Source organism: Neolamprologus multifasciatus, chromosome 22, assembly GCF_963576455.1.
Source record: "Neolamprologus multifasciatus chromosome 22, fNeoMul1.2, whole genome shotgun sequence".
NCBI classification, from domain to species: Eukaryota; Metazoa; Chordata; class Actinopteri; order Cichliformes; family Cichlidae; genus Neolamprologus; species Neolamprologus multifasciatus.
The window spans coordinates 395,335-417,500 of record NC_140459.1 but is presented as its reverse complement, the minus strand read 5'-3'; the positions used below and the strand labels follow the sequence as shown (position 1 = coordinate 417,500).

Sequence of the window (22,166 nt, the reverse complement as noted above, 5' to 3'; positions counted from 1 at the left end):
GTCAATCAAACCGCAGCGGCACGGCGGCGTGATGGGGGAAAAAAAAGAGCGCAGTTCTGGATTGACACCTGAAATTGTGGCTTTTGTTGTGAAAGTGTCGTTAGGTCTCGACAAGGGTCTCGACAAGGGTCCCGATCCACCTGACACTTTCAATTAGGATCCGGGGAACGCCGTCATGTCAACTCTGCACTCATTAACCCGACGCTGGTGACTGCGGGGGGAGCTGAGAGGATAATGGGCACGGAGAGAACAGACGCACTCAGACACAGCAGCGAGTTGTTAGGAAACAGTGACGGGAAACAAAGGCTGCGCTCACTTTATGCGACTGTGGTAATCATCGCAGCAGCACTCAGCAGGAAGCACGGCTCCATTTAATTGACTGGAATTAAAATATTAAACATTTAAAAATAATAAGTCGCAAAATATCAAAGTCATTACCTTCAGTTCATGTCAGAATGACTCACGTCCAGGAGCAGCAGGATGGCGCTCTCACCACTGAGCTGTGATTGGTCCTTTCATTAGTCCTTCACTCATTATTACACATGGATACACAGGCAAACCTGTCTTACTGCTGCACCCGCAAGTTTCAAAAAGGCGCCTCTTTTACTTTGATCCTCTCTGCAACCCCCACCCACCCGACATCCACCCACCCAACATTGTGCCAGCCCCACCTGACATCCAACCGCCCGACATCCAACTGCCCGACATCCAACCGCCCGACATCCAACCGCCCGACATCCAACCGCCCGACATTGTGCCAACCCCACCTGACATCCAACCGCCCGACATCCAACCGCCCGACATTGTGCCAACCCCACCCGACACCCAAATGCCCGACATTGTGCCAACCCCACCTGACATCCAACCGCCCGACATCCAACCGCCCGACATTGTGCCAACCCCACCCGACACCCAAATGCCCGACATTGTGCCAACCCCACCTGACATCCAACCGCCCGACATCCAACCGCCCGACATTGTGCCAACCCCACCCGACACCCAAATGCCCGACATTGTTCCAACCCCACCCAACATCCAAGCGCCCGACATTGTGCCAACCCCACCCGACACCCAAGCGCCCGACATTGTGCCAACCCCACCAGACACCCAAGCGCCCGACATTGTTCCAACCCCACCAGACATCCAACCGCCCGACATTGTGCCAACCCCACCTGACATCCAACCGCCCGACATCCAACCGCCCGACATTGTGCCAACCCCACCTGACATCCAACCGCCCGACATCCAACCGCCCGACATTGTGCCAACCCCACCCGACACCCAAATGCCCGACATTGTTCCAACCCCACCCGACATCCAAGCGCCCGACATTGTGCCAACCCCACCTGACATCCAACCGCCCGACATCCAACCGCCCGACATTGTGCCAACCCCACCTGACATCCAACCGCCCGACATCCAACCGCCCGACATTGTGCCAACCCCACCCGACACCCAAATGCCCAACATTGTTCCAACCCCACCCGACATCCAAGCGCCCGACATTGTTCCAACCCCACCCGACACCCAAGCGCCCGACATTGTGCCAACCCCACCCAACATCCAAGCGCCCGACATTGTGCCAACCCCACCCGACATCCAAGCGCCCGACATTGTGCCAACCCCACCCGACACCCAAGCGCCCGACATTGTGCCAACCCCACCAGACATCCAAGCGCCCGACATTGTGCCAACCCCACCCGACATCCAAGCGCCCGACATTGTTCCAACCCCACCAGACACCCAAGCACCCGACATTGTTCCAACCCCACCCGACATCCAAGCGCCCGACATTGTGCCAACCCCACCCGACATTGTTCCAACCCCACCAGACACCCAAGCGCCCGATATTGTTCCAACCCCACCAGACACCCAAGCGCCCGACATTGTTCCAACCCCACCAGACATCCAAGCGCCCGACATTGTTCCAACCCCACCCGACATCCACGAGACATAAAACAGCCCGACATCCAACTGCCTGACATCTAAACACACACCATCATGCAACCATCCACCCGACATCGTGCAACCCCACCCGACATCCACCCGCTCAGTGATTCCACACTTGAACCTAGAAGCTGATATGATCCCACTGAGCTGTGACCTCACAGAGAGCTCGCAGCCATAGCCCCTCCCCCTCATAGTTTAGACATATTTTGTATTTTAAGAACTTTCAGAGCTGTTCCTGCTCTTACGGCTCACACAGCTCTACTCTGAGGACTTTCATCCCACACTAAAGTAATTATGTAGTAGATCAAAGTTGCTGTTTTTTGACTGTCTGCTTTAGAAATCTGTTTTTTAAAGTGGATCAACAGCGGGGGAACAAACAACAACTTTGTTTGAAATTTACAGGACAGGACGAGCGAGCAGAACGTTTATTTCTTCGCTGCAGAGTTTCTTCATCATCATCATTCACATATCTGACTGACTCTGACAGGAGGGGGAGTTTCACTGGTCTGGTCCAGTGAAGGTCAAAGTGGGCTGTCCATGTAAAGTGGGTTTGATGTCCGTGCAGTATTGTGTGAAAGGATCCGGGGAACACGTCTCATTGGGATGACTTTAATTCAGCCCTCAAACACTCACAAGAAAAAGCTGAAGAGGGGAAAAATGAGCTTTCCTTTGCTTAATGATCGACTGTGTCATAATGCACACGCAGCCAAATACGTAAAGTAAATTAATAAAATTAAAGTCTAATTAAGAGCGCGCTCTCTGGGCTGGAGGAACTGCGACACGCTGCAGTGTAAAAGCTATCGGATTTAATATTGAGCTGCAGAAGGAGACACAACGCAGCTGTGAGTTTTTTAAAGCCCCTGCTCCGGGCACGCCCCCTCTCCGAGCACGCCATCTGAAGCTCACCTTGTAGTTTCGGCAGGTCGGGTTGAAGGCGTTGGTCCCGCAGGCAAACAGCGTCTCGTCGTTTCGAGGCACCAACACCTTCACGTAGTTGTAGCACTCGTCCTGGAACACAAAGACAGAGTTAGAACTGTGAGGAAAACTGACGGAGCTGCAGACGCAGAGGTGGAGGTGAACTCACGCTGTTCTTCCCTCTGACCGTGCACTTGCTGACGTCGTTGGACTTCCACGTCAGCTTCTGAAACAGGAAGAGGAAAGTGAAGGCGTGATTTCCTCAGCATGTGGGGGACAGAGGTTTGATTAGACGTGAACACACGTGCGAGGAGGCGGAGCAGTCGGCAACAGCTCACACACACAAACCTCAGTCTCAACCACAACACCAAACAGCCACCTTTTCACGCTCTCCATCAGCACCGACGTTCTACCCCTAACCCAGCATGCTTCATTCTCTGCTGCTGAGTCATCGCGACCTATTTGGGCTGATTTGGGTTTTAAAATAGAAACGCCTCAGCGTGCAGCCTCGCAGCGAGCATCATTTCACTCACGCTCAGCGTGCATCAGAGGCAGCGTCAACAGGTCTGATACCACGCCAGAAAATGTAAACACGCCTACAGATAACCTCGCCAGACAAAAGCCCAGCCTGCAGCTTGAAAGAGGCGGGGCTACAGTGCCTGTAAAGCGTATTGACCCTTTTATTCATGCTGGATTTAAAGAAATGGGATTAGATCCCAGCTGGATACAGATTATTCCCGTCTCTCCCCTAAAAGAACAGATGTGGGCGCCGTGGTAAAACGTGCTAAACCCGACGAGAACACGAGGCCATAATTGCAGATTAAAGTGCACACAGACCGCCGTGGTCCTCGCCGTGCCGCTCAGGTCGGAGCACCGATAACGAGAGTAACAGCTCACATCAAAGAGCTGCCGCCGCCCGCCGTCCCACAATGCACCGGGAGGCCCATTACCGCGAGGAGCCCCCGTAACCTCTTCTCTTTGATCAGGAGGACGTGTGCAGATCAAAGGAAGCGCGGCCTTTGTGCGTCACGCACAGTGTTGTTGTGTGCGCTGATATTTACAGCGAGCACCGTGAGCAGACGCCCACTCGCTCAACAGCAGGTCCACGCAGACACCCGTCAGCACCACAGGCTGCAGCGAGCAGCGCGGCACGCTGACATCATCGTTGTGACGGAGGAGAAGGAAACATCTCCGGTTTCTGTCTGCCCAACAGAACATGAGCATCTCTCACCTCCACCTGGCTCCTCTCTCACGCTCGAGGACATTTTGGCGTCCACGTGGAGGGTTATCGTCACGCAGCCTGACACTAACTTTTCTTTCTTGGCTTTCAAAACGATGAGCTGCAGCGACGGGAGGAGGAGGGAGCTCGAAGCAGAACATATTTATGGACCACTTCACTCTTTTTGTTTCACACGACGCTGCTGGTGATGCTCTTCCACACCCACTGTGACGTGGAGTGCCACAGAGGTCTATCCTCGGTCCCCTCCCTTTAACGCTGCATGGACAGGGCCAGCTGTGACAGGGCGTGCAGCACTGCGTGGTGACGTACACTGAACCCCACGCTCTGACATGTGATGTTGTGATGTGACGCATGTGTAAGAACCTCTGACTGCCTTCACGTGCACTCACAGATCGTTGCGTTTGTCTCTGAACATTTTATCCTAAGACTGCGTGTGAGGAACGCTCGGAGGCGACACCCTGACGACTCCACGCATGTCGTTGTGTGTTTACCGAGCGATCGCACTCACCAGCTGTGGGACGAACTCCCCCGAAGCCGTCGTCAGGTTGACTGCGAACACGTGATCCCTGCGGAGGTCAAAGCACAGAGTCAGCCCCAGCGATGATGCACTTCCTATCAGGAACACTGACAGCTGTTCATTATTGATTATTCTGTTGATTCTGTTTCTGATAACACATATTCAGTGATGAAGTCTCGACCGCTCTCAGGCCATCTTCAAAGGCTCGCCTCAGATCCTTGCGTGTTCGCCGTGTCCTAAAAACACGGATCCTCATGTATGATCTGTGCTCTGCACCACGGTGAGGGATCTTAACAACACTCAAGCTCCAAAGGGCTATTGTGATTAGGGCTGTGTATCATCACTGATTTCTAGAATCGATTCAATTCCGATTCACAAGGTCCCGAATCGATTCGATCCACGATTCGATTTAATTCGATTTGATTCACTTCGATTTGAATATGGGAAATTTTGACAGTCAGAAATATTATAATTCAGATCAGTACATTTACATATTTTTGTATCTATAAAAAGGAAGCTGACACACGCAAGACTTTATCAAAGGTGTGAGCGTCACAGCAGAGGCCTTTGTGTCAAAGTAGCTGAAGATAAAACACAGAAAAACATGAAGGTGATTTTTCTGGGATTTTATAAAAATATTCTGCAGCACATCAAAAACGAAAGAAAACCATTAATCAACACATGAAGTTACCTCTGAAGTTACAGCGGTTTTATTAGAGACACAGCTAAGCATTTTGCATTTTGCATAATTTTAAAAAGTTTAAATTTGTTCAGTATTGAACGGCAGAAATTAGGTTTTCTTTTCGGAAGTATATAAAACGAAGAAAAAAAAACATCGGCCGACAGCCTGTAAACAACGGTAGACTTGTGCTTAACAAGCAGAGAGAGAGAGAGAGAGAGAGAGAGAGCTGTGCATCGTGGTGGAAGCAAAACAGCAAAAGTAAGAGTGAATACATGACGATGTTTATGTGAAGCATAGTTTGGATCTTCTTTTGCTGCTGGTTCAGTCAGTATTGTTTGGAGAGACATCAAACTAACAGCTTTAGAATCAGCGCATAAAGGACTTAAACACAAAGCTCGACCCGCCGACGCTTCAAAATCAGCAAGCTGTCGGCTTTCAGCCCCGACCGTGAGAAAGGCGACATCTCACTGATTCTGATCCGCGGGTCACGCTGTGTTTAAGTCTTTGTGCAGAATCCGTGTTCCTGCTCTCAGTTACTGTCTTAGCTGTTTGGTGGTTGTTGAAATTTTGTGAGATTTCACCAGAGATTCTGGCATTTCGGGCAAAATAAATTTATATTAAAAAATCGATTCAGGATTTTAATGAATCGATTTTACGTTATCCAAGCCAGAATCGATTTTAATCGATAAATCGATTATAAAAACCCACCCCTAATTGTGATACTCCAAAAAACTGACGTAAGAACTTCCGTCGCACTTTCTACAAAGACCTGCTGCGTGGCACAAAGTCCTCGTGACTTCATGGCTGAATATTTTAATGAGCAAACTAACAGCGAAGCTAAACGTCAGCTGGGCAGGCTGGAACCATCCGGAGGCCAAAGTACGTCCGATTGGTCACTTCCTGTTTCCAGAAATATTCATTCTGCTGTTTATGTGACAAACGGGAACCAAGATCCTCTCAGAGTGCAGCCGACCGCAGGAGACACTGGCAGACGTTCACCTGGGTAAAGGTATGTTCATGGTCACGAGTCATTCCTGACGGTTGCTCTCTGAGCTGGATTTGATTTTCAGGATCAACAATAAAACCAGTTTATGGACAGAAAACGTGAAAAATCTTTGATTTCCTCCAGCCAGGTTTAAACTGACAGAAACATCAAGTCATCATTTAAAGAGACTAAAACGATTTAGAGCTACTAGGAACTCTTTGATGTTCACGTTGAGCCAGCTGACGACTCACTGCTGCAGTGCAGCTACGGGAACTCACTATCGTTCTTGGGATATTTATGCTGCATTATGTCAATAAAACGGAGCCTGTGGGCGTGTCCAGACGGCAAAATCATCTTTGATGATGTCACTAAAAACATGTGTCCTCACAGGTCACGTTTACTAGTTTACTGCTGAAAACACACAAGCGTGTGTGCATGTGCGTGCGTGCGTGTGCGCGTGCATGTGCGTGCGTGCGTGCATGCGTATGCGTGCGTGCATGTGCGTGCGTGCCGACCTCGCTGCGATGTACAGCACGTGGTTGATCCGTAGCATCCTCTGGAAGTCCAGGCCCAGCCTCAGCGTGTCGTTGTCCTGCAGCAAACCCTGAAACCCCGGGTACTGAAACGACTCTGTAAGCGCACAAAAACATAAACGTGTGTGTGTGTGTGTGTGTGTGTGTTTGTGGAGAGCATGCTCACAAATGTGGGTGAAGGTCTGTAAATCAGAACAAACAGGAACACAGCAGAGATAGATTGTCTCCGTCCAATCAGATGAAGGAACGGTTGCTATAGTGATGTGAAACGACATCATCACCATCGCGCGATACTCACGCTCTGAGCTGACCACGCTGATCGGCTCCAGGTCTTTGGGGAAGGGCGTGGTTGAAGCTGACTCAGCCAGCAACCAGGAAGTGAGCAGCAGCAGCAGCAGGGTTGGGGGTCGCCATGGCGACAGCCAACAGGTCAGGGCCATTGCGAGGAAAGAAATGGAAGGAGGAGGGGGCGGTGGGACGGTGATGTCAGCAGGTCATGGCGGACGTCAGCTGTCAGGAGAAAGACACAGAAAGAGGTGAAGGTTAGACAGAGAGGTCAGAGTTCACCGTCTTAGAGCAAAGAAGGCAGTTCAAAAAAGCCCCCCTCCGACAGCCAAACCCATCTGTTCTCTGATTGGATTGTTACATTTGTGATTGACATGATATTGACCAATCAGATGAAAGGAAGAAAAATAGGGTCTTCAGCCACATCTATAAGCATTAGCATTAGCATATCGCTCAGCCGTTAGCCGCGCAGTCACCCGACGGGCGTCAAACCTGCGATCGATTCTGGCCGTCAGCACATTAACACAGAGCTCTCATAGCTGCACAGGTGTGCCGTGTCCACCCACACCTGCACGGACACAGGGACCAGTCCAGGCTCTGTGGGGGTGTGGGAGGGTGGAGTCAGTGCTCTGTATCCTGGGCCTCGAGAGGACACGGTTCATCTGTGTCTGAAACAAGCTGTTTTAGCCCCTCCCCTTTAACAGCTTGCTTCTGATTGGGTTCCCTTGTAAACAGCAAGTTTGACCAGTAGGTGGGCGGAGCTTTTCTGTCCTCACCAGGATATTCCCTCTCTGTGACATCACACAGCTCCCAGAGTATTCTGTTATTTTTTATTATCCACCTGACCACCTGTCCGTCACCTGCATGCTCACGACCCATCAAACACTGCAGCAGATATTTTTCTGAATGAGTCGTGTTTTTCATTCAGATAACAGGAGCATCTGTTCTCTGATGTTCTCTGATGTTCTCTGATGTTCTCTGATCTCCTGAAGGCCCCACAGTCCCACTGTGTGTGTGAGTGCCTGTTTACATACGGTTGTGGGGACCAACAGTCACTAATGAGGACAGAAATGCTCGTCCTCATGAGTTTGAAGACATTTTTTAGACTCAAAATGTGGTTTTAGTGTCAGGGTTACAGCTAGGCTCAGGGTTATGGTAAGCAGCAAGAAAGCATTATGTCAATTAGATGTCCTCACTAAGACATAAAAACGAGAATGTGTGTGTTTGTGTGCTGCAGGTCAATAGGAGCTGCCGAGGGCGCCCCCTGTAGGCAAGCCCCTCCTCAGCTCGCTGGTGTCACAGTGAGCGAGCATGAAGGTGAACGCTCTCCTCTCCATCACCTTCCTGTCGTCTCCTCACCTCACACCTGACAAATGAAAGGTGGAGAAGGCGGTCCCAGAGGTGACGAGTCCACTCCTCCTCCTCTTTATTCGCCGGCCTAGAAATGGAGGAGAGTGAAGGAGGCGTCACTCCCTCCTCCAGTTTTGGATCTGAAAATATCACTTTTCTTCCTCCTCCTCAGACACATGATGGAGGCCGCTGGTGCCAACACCTTCCTCGTCTCCATTACAAGGTGTGAGGAGGAGACAGGCGGTGGAACGTGGAGGAGTCTGAGCATGCCCACAAACTGCTCCCTGAGGAGCGAGCGCGTCGCCATGGTCACATACGGCTCACCGTTTCTGGTCATTTCCAACATGGCTGCCATGTAATCAGCCCTGATCTGAGGAAAGCTGATAGAATGATCACTGCGTGCATTAGTGCTTCGAGCGCCAGGCCACGCCCCCAACACGCTGCAGAGGACGAATGAGGTGGCGATGGGATGACAGGCTGAGAGAGGAGGAGGTGGCGACCTGCAGCCGGGAGCGCCGGTGATGAAACGGGTTCAACTGACCAATCAGATTCACGTTCAGTCAGAGATCGGAGCTCAGAGCAGCCAATCCAAAGTCAGGAACTCTGAGGCACGACAACACAAAACCACGACACAGTTACAGACGTGTGCGACTGCAGAGGACGGCGATGTGTTCAGGGACCTGTGCATCACAGGGGACACATCAGCTCCAACACAAGCACCAACTGTTGCTACAGATATGTGGCGAGAGCGGCTCGCTGCTACAGTGAAAACACCAGCAGCTGATCCAGACCTTATCCTCCGCCCTGCACTACAGGAAGCTGCATCAAACACATCCACACGGGTGTATTCTGGCACCATCAGCCCTACACGATCACACGAACAGGCATTTTCTCTGAAATCAACACGAGTCAGCAGCAGCAGGTAAAAAAGCTCAACATCACAAAACATCAAAGACGTGAAGAACAGACAGGAAGTCCCAGAGTGGGAGGACGATGTGTGTCCACTCAGGACGCCGGTCATCTCTGCAGCTCTGCCCAGTTTAAACACCTGCTTTATGAGACTGACACTGACATTAGGAGGAGCCCGGCTCAGTCTAATCTCTGGGAGCTGTACCCAGCCCAGGGGACAGCTGGGGACAACTAGGGGCTGGTCAATTTCAGGACTTGTCCAGGTGTGATCAGGAGATGATCAGGTGTGTGTGTGTGTGTGTGTGTGATTCCTTAAATCATTAGTTTGCTGCTCGGAGCCAAAGAAGCCCTCATGTCAATTCTCATTCAGTGAGACAAGCCTGAGACACATGGCCTGGTCTAATGGGGGATTAATAAAGTTTTATTTAATCTAATAACTTTGATCTCAGCCAAACTGATTTACTCAGGAACAAATAAAACACAGAAAAAAGCCAAACAATAACATTTTTAAGTTATCTAAGTTATATATCATGTTTAACCTGAGTAGCCAAAGAGCGGGGTCTGAAAACGATGAAGCCGGGAGTCCGCTGCTCTCGCCGGCTCGAGTGACCATTGAACCTCCCGGCTTGCTATCGAGCTGGTGGGTAACAGACGTCTCCGAAAACGTCGGCGCAGTTTTGCAAATATGTGGTGTCTTGATAAACTGAGCAGATATTTGATGTTTACACAGCTACATTCTCGCCTGAAAATATGTTAAACGTTTATTTTGTGACCCAGAAAGAATAAAAAGAGTAATATTAAAACTAACTAGCTGCCGCCATTGTTGGAAACTGAAACTGGCTGGGCCGCGCTATGAATTCTGGGATATGGTGGGCCACGAAGGACACACCCGACCCATCCTTCAAATTCGGGGAAATGAAGGACGCATTTGAAGGAGTCGACGAATTGGGACAGCCTTTGTCGCGTCGCTGTGACGTAATCGGCCTTCAAATGTGGCCTCCGGAGGATGCAGCCGACGTTTGGGACACAGCTGCAGACTCGGAGGTCGGGTTCTGGCAGACAGCAGCTACCTGTCAGTCAGAGAGGCCACACCCCTGTAACGATGGTGTTGATTATTTGTGACATCCCCTAAATGTCACATGACCTCTGAGCACTGATATACATAAACGTTTGGTCTGCTGTGGCTGCTTCCAGCTCCACATCTGTCCGTGACGCAGGACGGACACAATGGCGGCGTGCTGTGACTGCTGGTAAATTAGGCCGGCACTTCCTGCTGGGTGCAGGTATCAAGGAAACAGCAGCTCCTCTGTGAAGAAGCAGCCAGGAGCACAAATGAGAGCTGCTTTCATCTCATCCAGTGAATCAGCCTCAGCTCATTACCATCAGCTGTGCCGCCGCCGCCAGCCGTTTAAACGCGTCGATATCGCCCGACAGGAGCCGTTTAAGGAGGACCTGCTTCTAACCCTGCACCCCCCGACTCCACAGGGCCCCTCCCCTCTGATTACACATGGGCTGATCGATACGCCGCGGCGCTGCGAGGGAGCGAACACGCTAACGTGAACATGCCAGTGCTCCTCGACACAGCGACGCACAGCTTCAAGTGTCCATCAGCAGCTCGCAGGCTTGTTAGTGACGCTGACACTGTGTGACGTGGGTGTTAGATCAACTTGCACCACCCACATTAACCCCACTCTGAACACCGACGTCTGAGAGCGCTCGCTCAGACTGATGCTGGTGATGTCACAGCGCGCTGACCCGGCCTCAGATTCAGCTCGACCTTCATGACGGTCAGTGGAAGGAAGCTGATGTCATTTCTGATATTTGAACAGCAGCCAATCAGATTTTTTCAGAGTTATATTTGGATTTGGTCACAGAATCCATCTTTACTTTACAGTCTGTGTGCCTCGAGTCAGCTGAGCTCTGCTGCGCTCACGGAGACAGGAGATAGGAATCAGCTGTTGACAGCTTCCTGTTTGTGCGCCCATAAATCACCAGTCAGCCGGCCCGAGCGGCGGCTCACCTCTGTGGCCCGGTGACGCAGGATTAACCATCAGAACCACCAAAGAGTTTTTAGTGAGACTGGTATCACTGGGGTGAGTGTGTGTGTGTGTGTGTGTGCGTGTGTGAGTGTGCGTGTGTGTGTGCGTGTTTGAGTGTGTCTGTGTGTAGTGAAGTACCATCCCTTAGAGCAGGGTAACTGAGAATCGTGTAAAGCAGACGATGGAGGCTGAATGGAGGTTGGTTGTTGGAGGCTCCGCCCCCTAGGGCCTGTGACTGTGTGTTGCATTAATGCACGGCGTGTGGAACGAGCTCACAGCTAATCCACGCTGTAATCAATCTGCAGGCCTCAGATTTGGGCGGCACGGTGACACGTCTGTTAAGCTCTGTGAAATCCTGATGTCACGGCGCCTGAAATCGGCTCTTTGTGTTCTCCTCTCATTTGATGCACGCCGGGAACACGAGGGGAAGCTCGCCAAGCAGCTCCTGGCTCCGGTACAGATCTGCTTCCTATGATTTTGGAGGTGCTGGAAAGAGCCACGAGTGGCTGATACATCCTCCATGTCTTGAACACAGATACACAAAGAGAAGCGTTTGGCATCGAGCTTCCTGCCGTCTGTGAGCGACAGGACTGGACTGATGTGAGCTTCATCTCTGCTCATCTTCATCATTACAAACAGACTGTAGATGATGATGACGACACGACTGAGGAAGGCTCTGGAGAAAGACTGTTTTTATAATGTTGTATATCTGTTGGTGGACCGCAGACACACCATGTGACGTGAATCATGAGAACTGTCACATGCGCAGAGTTCCATGTGATGAAGCTGCATGCAGAGGACTGACAGTCACAGAGCTCTGATTAAATGAAAGGCTGCAAATGTGAGCAGACACTTAGAGCTCAGCACTGAGTCAGCCTGTCGCATGATTGGCTGGCAGCAAGAGAGCTTCAGAGGAACGTTAGCGTGGTTCTGAAGGGTGACCGTACTTACATTTTTACAGAGTGAAAATCTGCTGCGACGGACAGGTGAAGCCTCTGGATGCTCAAGTGACAGCAGCAGAAGTCAGGAGGCGGGGGTGCACCCCCTCAGACGTCCTGCAACAGCAAAGCGATAAAGTTTAAAAGGACCAAAACATTTGTGCTTCAAGCTTTGAGCAAACATGACGAGCTGCTTTTAACAGTCTCTGTGGTGTTTTGATTGCAGACGCCCCATCAGGACGCACCTTTGGCTGTGTACCATGGACCAGCCCAACATATCAACCAATCACAAGAGAGGAAAGTGAACCACAGCTTGATGACCAATCAGTGCAGCTCGCTGTATGAAGACATCCTGACATTAAAATTATTGCCAGCTTGGAATAAAAACACTCAAACACTTTCCTGAAACCTGCAGGTCAACACACAAAGTACCTGCAACACACCAACAACACGCCTGCAACACATGTTAATCAAACTAGCAACATGCCAACAACACCCCATAACCACACCTGCAACACACCTGTCACACGACAAAAACACACGAGAGACACGCCTGCAACACGCCTGTCATATGACTGAAACACACCAGAAACACGACTGCAACATGCCTGCAACACACCTGTCACACGACTGAAACACCCCAGAAGCACGCCTGTCAAATGACTGCAACACACCAGAAACATGCCTGCAACACGACTGAAACACACCAGAAAAACGTCTGCAACACGCCTGTCATATGACTGAAACACACCGGAAACACGACTGCAACACGCCTGCAACATGACTGAAACACCCCAGAAACACGCCTGCAACACGCCTGCAACACACCTGTCATACGACTGAAAAACCCCAGAAGCACGCCTGCAACATACCTGTCAAATGACTGCAACACACCAGAAACACGCCTGCAACACGACTGAAACACACCAGAAACACGTCTGCAACACGCCTTTCATATGACTGCAACACACCAGAAACACGCCTGCAACACACCTGTCAAATGACTGCAACACACCAACAACACGCCTGCAACACAACTGAAACACATGCGCAACATGTTGACAACACACTTGTAATACACCTCCAACACATGTTGAACACACCAACAACACATGTGCAACACAACTGAAACAACCCAGGAACACGCCTGCAACACATGTTAATCAAACCAGCAACATGCCAACAACACCCCTGCAACACACCTGTCACACTACTGAAACACCCCAGAAACACGACTGCAACACACCTGAAACACGTCTGTCATACGACTGAAACACCCCAGAAACACGACTGCAACACGCCTGAAACACATCTGCAACCCACCTGAAACACGCCTGCAACATGACTGAAACACCCCAGCAACACGCCTGCAACACTACTGAAACACCCCAGAAACACGCCTGTAACACGCCTGTCATATGACTGAAACACCCCAGAAACGCCTGTCATATCACTGAAACACCCCAGAAACACGCCTGTCATACGACAGAAACACACCAGAAAAACGACTGCAACACACCTGCAACACGCCTGCAACATGCCTGAAACACCCCAGAAACACGCCTGTCATATGACTGCAACACACCAGAAACACGACTGCAACACGCCTGCAACACACCTGTCACACTACTGAAACACCCCAGAAACACGTCTGCAACATGCCTGAAACACCCCAGAAACACGTCTGTCATACGACTGAAACACACCTGAAACACTCCTGCAACATGACTGAAACTCATCTGCAACACGACTGAAACACCCCAGCAACACACCTGCAACATGCCTGAAACTCATCTGCAACACGACTGAAACACCCCAGAAACACGTCTGCAACACACCTGCAACACGCCTGCAACAACCTGTCACACTACTGAAACACCCCAGAAACACGTCTGTCATACAACTGAAACACACTAGAAACACGCCTGCAACACGCCTGCAACATGACTGAAACACACCTGCAACACGCCTGAAACACATCTGCAACACTACTGAAAAACCCCAGAAACACGCCTGCAACACGCCTGCAACACGCCTGCCATATGACTGAAACACCCCAGAAACACGTCTGTCATACAACTGAAACACACCAGAAACACGACTGCAACACGCCTGAAACACATCTGCAACACGCCTGCAACACGCCTGTCATATGACTGAAACACCCCAGAAACACGTCTGTCATACGATTGAAACAGACCAGAAACACGCCTGCAACACGACTGAAAACACCCCAGAAACACGCCTGTAACACGCCTGCAACACGCCTGTCATATGACTGAAACACCCCAGAAACACGCCTGTAACACGCCTGCAACACGCCTGTCATATGACTGAAACACCCCAGAAACACGACTGCAACACGCCTGAAACACATCAGAAACACGCCTGAAACACGCCTGCAACATGACTGAAACACCCCAGAAACACGCCTGTAACACGCCTGCAACACGCCTGCAACACGCCTGTCATATGACTGAAACACCCCAGAAACACGCCTGTCATACGACTGAAACACCCCAGAAACACGACTGCAACAAGCCTGAAACACGCCTGCAACATAACTGAAACACCCCAGAAACACACCTGCAACACGCCTGAAACACATCAGAAACACGACTGCAACACGCCTGAAACACATCAGAAACACGACTGCAACACGCCTGAAACACATCAGAAACACGACTGCAACACGCCTGAAACACATCAGAAACACGCCTGAAACACGCCTGCAACATGACTGAAACACCCCAGAAACACGCCTGTAACACGCCTGCAACACATCAGAAACATATCACCTTTTAGCTGGATCAGTGGAGTACTCTTTAACACTAGCAAGCAATTTATTTATACAGCACTTTCAAGTGCTGTACACTTGATACATTAAACAAGTTAAAAAAAGAAATAATATAAATAGAGGAAAAATATTTTTAAAAATAAGATGATAATTCAAATAATATTTAAAACAATAGAATTGGCACAAATAGCAAAAACAATAATAAAATGGTATAAAATGCTAATTAGAATTACATTTAAAACAATAAAATCAGGGTCAGACTGTGTCATAAGCCAAGGAGTAAAAATGGGTTTTAAGACGTGTTTTAAAAGTGGACAGTGAGGGGGCCTCTCTAATGTGCTGGGGCAGAGAAGGCCCCGCCCCCTCTGAGCTTCCTCTTGGACCTGGGTGCCTCCAGGAGCAGCTTGTCAGCTGACCTGAGAGACCTGGGGGGTGACTAAGGACGAAGAAGCTCAGAGAGGTAAGTTGGGGCAAGACTGTTAAGCATTTAAAAACAAACATGAGAATTTTAAATTAACTGTGTTCACACCGAACGCGATAAATCACAAAACATAAATCTTACATAAAACATTTTGTAATTATACAGGCAGCCAATGGAGTGAAGCCAGGATGGGAGTTATGTGCTTCTGGTTAAAAGTCGTGCAGCAGCATTTTGGACCAGCTGCAGACGAGAGAGAAGATGCTGAGTAACTCCACAATACAGCACATTACAGTAATCCAAACGAGATGGAATAAAAGCATCGATTACTGTTTCAGAATGCAGCTGAGATAAAATAGGTCTTATCTTTGCCAAACGCCTTAAATGATAAAAACTGGACTTGACAGTAGCCCTAATTTGACTGTCTAATTTAAAATCACTGTCCGTCTTAAAACCCAGGTTAGTAACAACAGATTTAAAATACTCTGCCAGGGGTCCCAAATCAATAGCGTAGCGTTCACATGGTCCACTGGGACCAAACAGAATCACCTCAGTTTGGCTTGAATTACATCTTAGAAACTTTAGGGACATCCGAGATTTAATGTCTTCTAGAGATGCTAGAAGTGGCTTAATAGCAGTGGAAGGATAATCCATGCCTTCTGAGGATGGTTCCCAGGGGCTGTAAATATAATGAAAAAAGCAGAGGCCCTAAAATTGAGCCCTGCGGGACCCCAGACTGACAGGCGGTGGAGGAGGACTCATACCCTGAAAAGTTAACACTAATAGTTCTGTCAGAAAGATAAGTGCAAGTGAGTCAGTAAAATGTTGTGGTCTACAGTGTCAAAGGCAGCTGTTAGGTCAAGAACAACATGATTACCAGAGTCACAGGAACGGAGGATATCATTAAAAACCTTTAAGAGTGCTCACTCCGTGCTATGAAAGTTTTTAAAACCTGATTGGAAGACCTCTAGGACACCATTCTCCTTTGGTTGCAACCTTCTCAATGAAAACACATAAAATCATTAGTTTACGAGGCCTCCAAGCAGCCACTTTGTGGAGCATTTACGACAATAGAGTTAAATAACACACGTGGATTGTGACTGTTGTGACACTCCCTCCTCACAGCCCGAGTGGCATCGTTAAACCAAGGGTCAGTTTTAGCCTCGGGCTGCCTGGTTATTAATGGTGCCACAGAGTCCAGAGTGGTTAGGCAGTACGATCGGCGGGGAACTGGGCAGCAGTGGAAGGGTTAATAATCCGACAGCGGCGAACAGGAGCGCTGGTTTGAACTGTAGTGCGTGAAAACGCAGCATCAAATAATACAGGTCAGAGAAGGCAGTGTCACTTCCACGTTAGACACAGGTGGACTGTGCGACAGGACCAGTGTGTGTCCGTGTTCATGTGTGGGACCAGGTACTGGACCGGATTAAAACCTCCACCAGAGGTTTGTCAGGACAGCAGACATGGATATTAAACCCCCACAATAAGAACGTAGTTGGGCATATGATTAATGGTGCTGCGTGTGGCGGGCTTTAAGGCTCAGCTCAGATTTAGACCGAGGAAGATAAAGACAGAGGCCGAGAGCAGAGTTCAGCCACTGTTTTTGTTTTAAAGGATTTGATTCTAGGACATTCCCAGCTGGAGGAATGCAGTCAGGGTTTAAGGAGGAAGTTTGAAGGCAAACTCAGGACGCAGTAACATGATTAAAGGAAGCTCCTCGTGTAAAACAAAGAGGTTCCCCTGCTGCCGCTCAGCGAGCATCTGCAGCTGATTGGATTTGCTCAGGATCGATCCTCTGGAGGATTCTGCTCTCGGCTGGTGGCGCGAGTCCAGATCGAAGGAAATCTTATCAGCTGCCATTAGGCCCGAGGCCCATCGCTCGGCTCGTTTCATTCACAGAGAAATAAAACCGTGAGGCAGGAGGAGGAGCTCCCCGTGGATGAACAGAGCTGGTTTCTCAGGAAGAGGAACTCACACAGCAAGCGTCTGCCTGCTCACAAAGAAAAGTGTCCGTGCTCGTTAGCAGAAGTTCTGCACGAGCTACCTTCACCTAACGAGCTAATAGGAGCCATTAGTGGGCTCCAATTAGAGGAATCCCTCCTAACGAGGTCAGACGGATCAATAGCACAGGGAGAGGAGTCGCGTATCAACACCTCTGCAGGCTTCCAGTCTCACTCCTAGCCTGCTGGTTACCACGGTTACCAACATGACCTCTGATACTGACGGTGATCAACAATTCCTCGCAGCTCGTCGTCCCATCTGTGCAGCGAAGTCATCTTTAACATCACGCATCTGAAACCTGTAGCTCCACCAGGCGTGGAGGAAGGTGAGGGAGGTGGGTCATGTGACACAGACAGAAACAGACCGAGCCCGTCAGACCTCAGCACACACGCCCAGACTGGGGTCAGAGGTCACTGATGGTCACGCGTGCAGAACGCCTCAGACGGAGGCTGCTGCACTGTGATTGCTCTGGTTCAAGCAGGTCGCCTTGGTCACCTGAAGGAAGGCGACTTCTCTGCATCTCTACGTCTCTCTGACCTGCGACCCATCAGTTACCATAGCAACCTCACAGTGGCTGTACGCCTGTTATAGCACACGAGTAACCATCGCGAACCTCCACCGACCACCCACCAGCTGGTTGGAGAACATCTGTGAGGCTGTGGCACCGCTTTGTTGGCACAAAGGAGCCTGCTGAACGTTAGTCCCCGCCCCCACCACGGCCCGTGACCTCGACAGCTCGACGGGCCTCCTCGTTCACACGCTTCACCTGCCTTTACACCACCTATCCGTCCATTCATCGACACATCCACCCAGACATCCACTGCGAGCTCGCTGAGATCTTCTGATCTTCAAACAGACTGATCAATAATCAATACCTGCTGCTGTAAACAGGCGCTCTGATTGGCTGCGGTCAGTGTCCTCTGAGCTTTGTTTTCATGTTTGCTGCTTTGTTCCAGTTTCAGTCGTTCAGCAGATTAATCCTCTCAGCAACAAATCTGATCCTCATCATCCTCATCCCCATCTCACACACACACACACACACACACACACACACACACACACACACACACAGACACACACAGACACGTGCACAGACACACACAGACACACACGCACACACAGACACACACGCCTGTCCGACTCTAATCCCACATGTGATCGTTTGCTGAGGTTAATCCTCGCGTCTCTGCCGTCCACTCTGATGGATTTACTTTCATCCCTGCGTTGACGTCTCATTACTTCCTCATGCTCCTCCTCTAAGTCCCGCCTCTCTCCTGATGACATCGGTACCATTTTACTATGGTGCTCAGGTGAGTCTTTACCGCGGGGCACGTTTAGCTTCATGTCTGTGATTCATCTCAGCAGTTACACCACAACATGTTTCAGGCACCGCCGCCGCCACCCCTACATCATCTAAGACCTTCCAAAAACCTTCAAACAGGGGGCGGAGTCAGTCATCAGAAAGGAGGAGCCCACAGACCAGTTCCCGTTTTCCTCTGAACACCAACACTGACATTCTTTATCATGAACCTGAGAGGTGATTTGTCTTATCAGCAGCATTCACGAGCTGGTCTGAGCTAGTTAGCCACAGGCTAACATAACATTAGCCACAGTAACCAAGGCGACCATGACAAACACGCCGGTGACAACTATCCTCAGTCTCAGACCTGTAAACCTGTCAGCCAGGTGAATACAGGCGTTTTAAACAAGCTAACAAAGCCAGAGTGGCTAAAGCTAAAGCTAGCTTAGCCACGAGCCTCGGTATGAGCAACGGATCAAAGCAGCGAGGAGGAAGACAACAGAGAGCAGTGAGGAAGGCTGGATGTCCTGCTGAAGGTACCGACCTGCTGGTTGATAACACGCACAAACACACCCTGGGCGTGAACATCAGAGCACACCTGAGCTCAGTCCGTGCCGCCAACCTCACAGTTTTCTCACATCAGCCTCAATCCAACGACACGCTGCACACCTGGCTGTCCCTCACCTGCACACAGGTGTGGGCGTACCTGCAGCAGTCAGTGAGACGGTGTGTTTGTAGTAACGCTGAACATTAGGGCAGAGGACCAGGTGAAGCTGCATTTGCTGCAATCAAACATGCACTTCCTGTTTCTCACGACACAGAAAAGGGCGCACAGGTACGCACTCCTAAGCTGCTGCTAGCTCATTTTCAGTGCTGCGTTTCATTCAAAGGTCAAAGTTCAAGTCACAGGAAGGAACATGGAGCACAAACACACAGAGGTCAGAGGTCAGAGCTGGAGAAAAGCGTCACCAGCAACAAACGACATCAACTTAACTGGAGCTTCCTCCTGAGGCCAGCAGGTCAAACAATTACCAACATGGCAGCTTACCGCCGTCCGTGGGGGGAGGGAGAGAGCCCAGCTGGTCATGTGATTGGTCAGCGGGCTCTGATATTACTGCAGTTACAAAGGAGGGGGTCGGGGAAAGGCTTTTATTTTTAGATCAATCACTGATTGGACAGCAGGACCTTTGCCCACGTGACCCTTGACCTCAGTCCACTAAGACGACAGGTCGACTGGGACACCTCGCTTTCCAACAGAGACGCCAAACAACCACAGCGGCTGCCGGAGACACAGACGGCCAGGTTTCCTGCGATCCTCGGGTCAGTGAAGCTGACACGGTCACAGAGGAGGGAGGAAGAGTATGAACAGGAAGGGATGAAGGGCGCTGATGAACACCTGGGCAGCATCAGCTGACAGAGGGTCACCTCTTCGTGTCACTGTTGTGGCGTTTCAGGAAGCGTCTCACCTGTCAGCGCCCGGCGCCGTGCGGTGCTGCACAGCGCCCCCGCCCTGCGCCCCCGCCCTGCGCCCCCACCCGGATAATGACAGTGACTAACTCAAGCGCTCGGCCTGCAGGAGCTTTTAAATCTGCATTAAAGCCTCTGATCTGATCCGAGCGTCGCCGCCATCTGTTGCTCATTCCTGCGTCGCCGATCTGTCACCGAGAGCAGCGCAGAACCTGACTGTCAGCACGCCACCGCCATGTTTTACTCATTAAAGTCACAGTTTAGGGAAAATGATGCTCCTGTGTTTGATTCATGACAATATGGAGCTTCTTTTGCTTTGTGGATGAACAACAGCGGATGCTTTTAAAGCTCTAACAGCTGATTTCTTTCCACTGAAATGATCAACAGTGATGTCACAGGAGCGATCGATGATGTCACAGTATTTTTTTTATCTGGACATACTGAAGGAAATACTCCAAAAACCGTCTAATGTCACATTTAAACCAATTCATCGAGTTAATCAAATAATACTGACAGGAATCATAATCAGTGCCTGGAGCGACTGGTGGGCGTGTCATTGTGATACCTCTGAACTGAGCATGCTCAGATCCCATCATCTTAAATAACAGCCTAACAGCAGCACCGTGTGGTTTTCCTCGCCGCCCGCACAGACGGGCCGGTTGGATGCGACGCCGCAGGAAAGCACACAGGCTGCTCCGCCAGACGTTTCCGTCTCTGCCAAACTGACGGGAAAGACGCCGGGAAATGGATCCAAGAGCTGAGCCGGGCGCCGAGCTGACCTCATAGGAAACGACCGCTCACACACCTGTGCCACGACACGCCCACATGAACACCACATGACCCGCCCACCACGACCAATATCCACTAGAGATGGACCGATCTGATATTACGTATCAGTATCGGTCTGATACTGACCTAAATTACTGGATCGGATATCGGAGAGAAATAAAAAATGTAATCGATCCATTAAATATCAAAAAAGCTCCTCACAAAACTACGACACGGCGTAACTCGGCTCATAACTGTAGCACGTTGCAGCAGTGTGGTCACGTGATAGAGCGGCTGCGTGTATTTGTAGCCTCAAACCAGCATTTCATCTCTGAGAAAGTTTTCTCAGAGAGAAGTAAAGAAAGTGTGTAAGTTCATCTCTGAATGTCTGTTAAGCTTAACAACCGATATATGGAGCGACTGCCTCTCTCTCTCTCTCTCTCTCTCTCCTGCTTCAATCATAAACTGATCAATGATCAGCTGATCGTCTCTCTTCTTTGTTTTTGTCTCACTTCTCACCAGAAAGAGGAAACCAGCGGCTGAACAACCCGTTTAAGCTTGATCAGCTGTTGTTAGAATTTATTTAATATTATTTCTACACCAGGATCTTTTTCTACAGCTGACGTAATTGTGCAGGGGCGGAGCTAGCAAAGTGTAGCCAGGGGGGCCGATAGGGCATGAACAGGGAAAAGGGGGCACAAAGACATACTTTTCTTTCTTGTTCTCATTTAAAATATCTAGCTTTTAATAAATAATTATCTGAATCTTACACCCAAAGTTTTAATCTGATATAAAATGTATAGAAGTCCATTAGTGTATATAGTAACTGTTAAGTCTAATATACCCTAGTAAGCTGTAGTACTTTTTCCTTTGGGAACCATCTGTGCAGTCTGCAGTTCTGTTGAAGAAAGATGTTGAATCTATTTAATTATTCTTGAAAAATAATTTATTTCTGTGCATTTTATTTTCCCCCTGCATCAAATTAAATTTGATTACATTGATTAAGCATCATGAGGTGGAGGGTGGTTCCCTATTTTTTTTTTGCTGGGAGTTTGCAACCCTATTAGTTAGG

The 22,166-nt window shown here is 49.8% G+C and overlaps 1 protein-coding gene and 1 long non-coding RNA gene across 3 annotated transcripts in view; one reads left to right on the top strand and one right to left on the bottom strand.

Annotated features, from left to right (window-relative positions):
* LOC146492465 (semaphorin-6D-like) overlaps positions 1–22,166 on the bottom strand; it is a 99,686-nt gene that overhangs the window by 38,605 nt on the left and 38,915 nt on the right. For both annotated transcript variants that reach the window (XM_085148516.1, XM_085148517.1), the window contains exons 2-7: positions 12,357–12,460; positions 7,121–7,332; positions 6,805–6,919; positions 4,614–4,671; positions 3,035–3,091; positions 2,857–2,958 (exon numbers count right to left, since the gene is read on the bottom strand). In XM_085148516.1, the coding sequence (XP_085004642.1) occupies positions 2,857–2,958; positions 3,035–3,091; positions 4,614–4,671; positions 6,805–6,919; positions 7,121–7,262 (474 nt within the window). In that variant the 5' untranslated portion in view covers positions 7,263–7,332; positions 12,357–12,460. The remainder of the gene's footprint in view (positions 1–2,856; positions 2,959–3,034; positions 3,092–4,613; positions 4,672–6,804; positions 6,920–7,120; positions 7,333–12,356; positions 12,461–22,166) is intronic.
* LOC146492466 (uncharacterized) overlaps positions 1–22,166 on the top strand; it is a 364,885-nt gene that overhangs the window by 336,480 nt on the left and 6,239 nt on the right. The gene's annotated exons all lie outside the window — the stretch shown is intronic.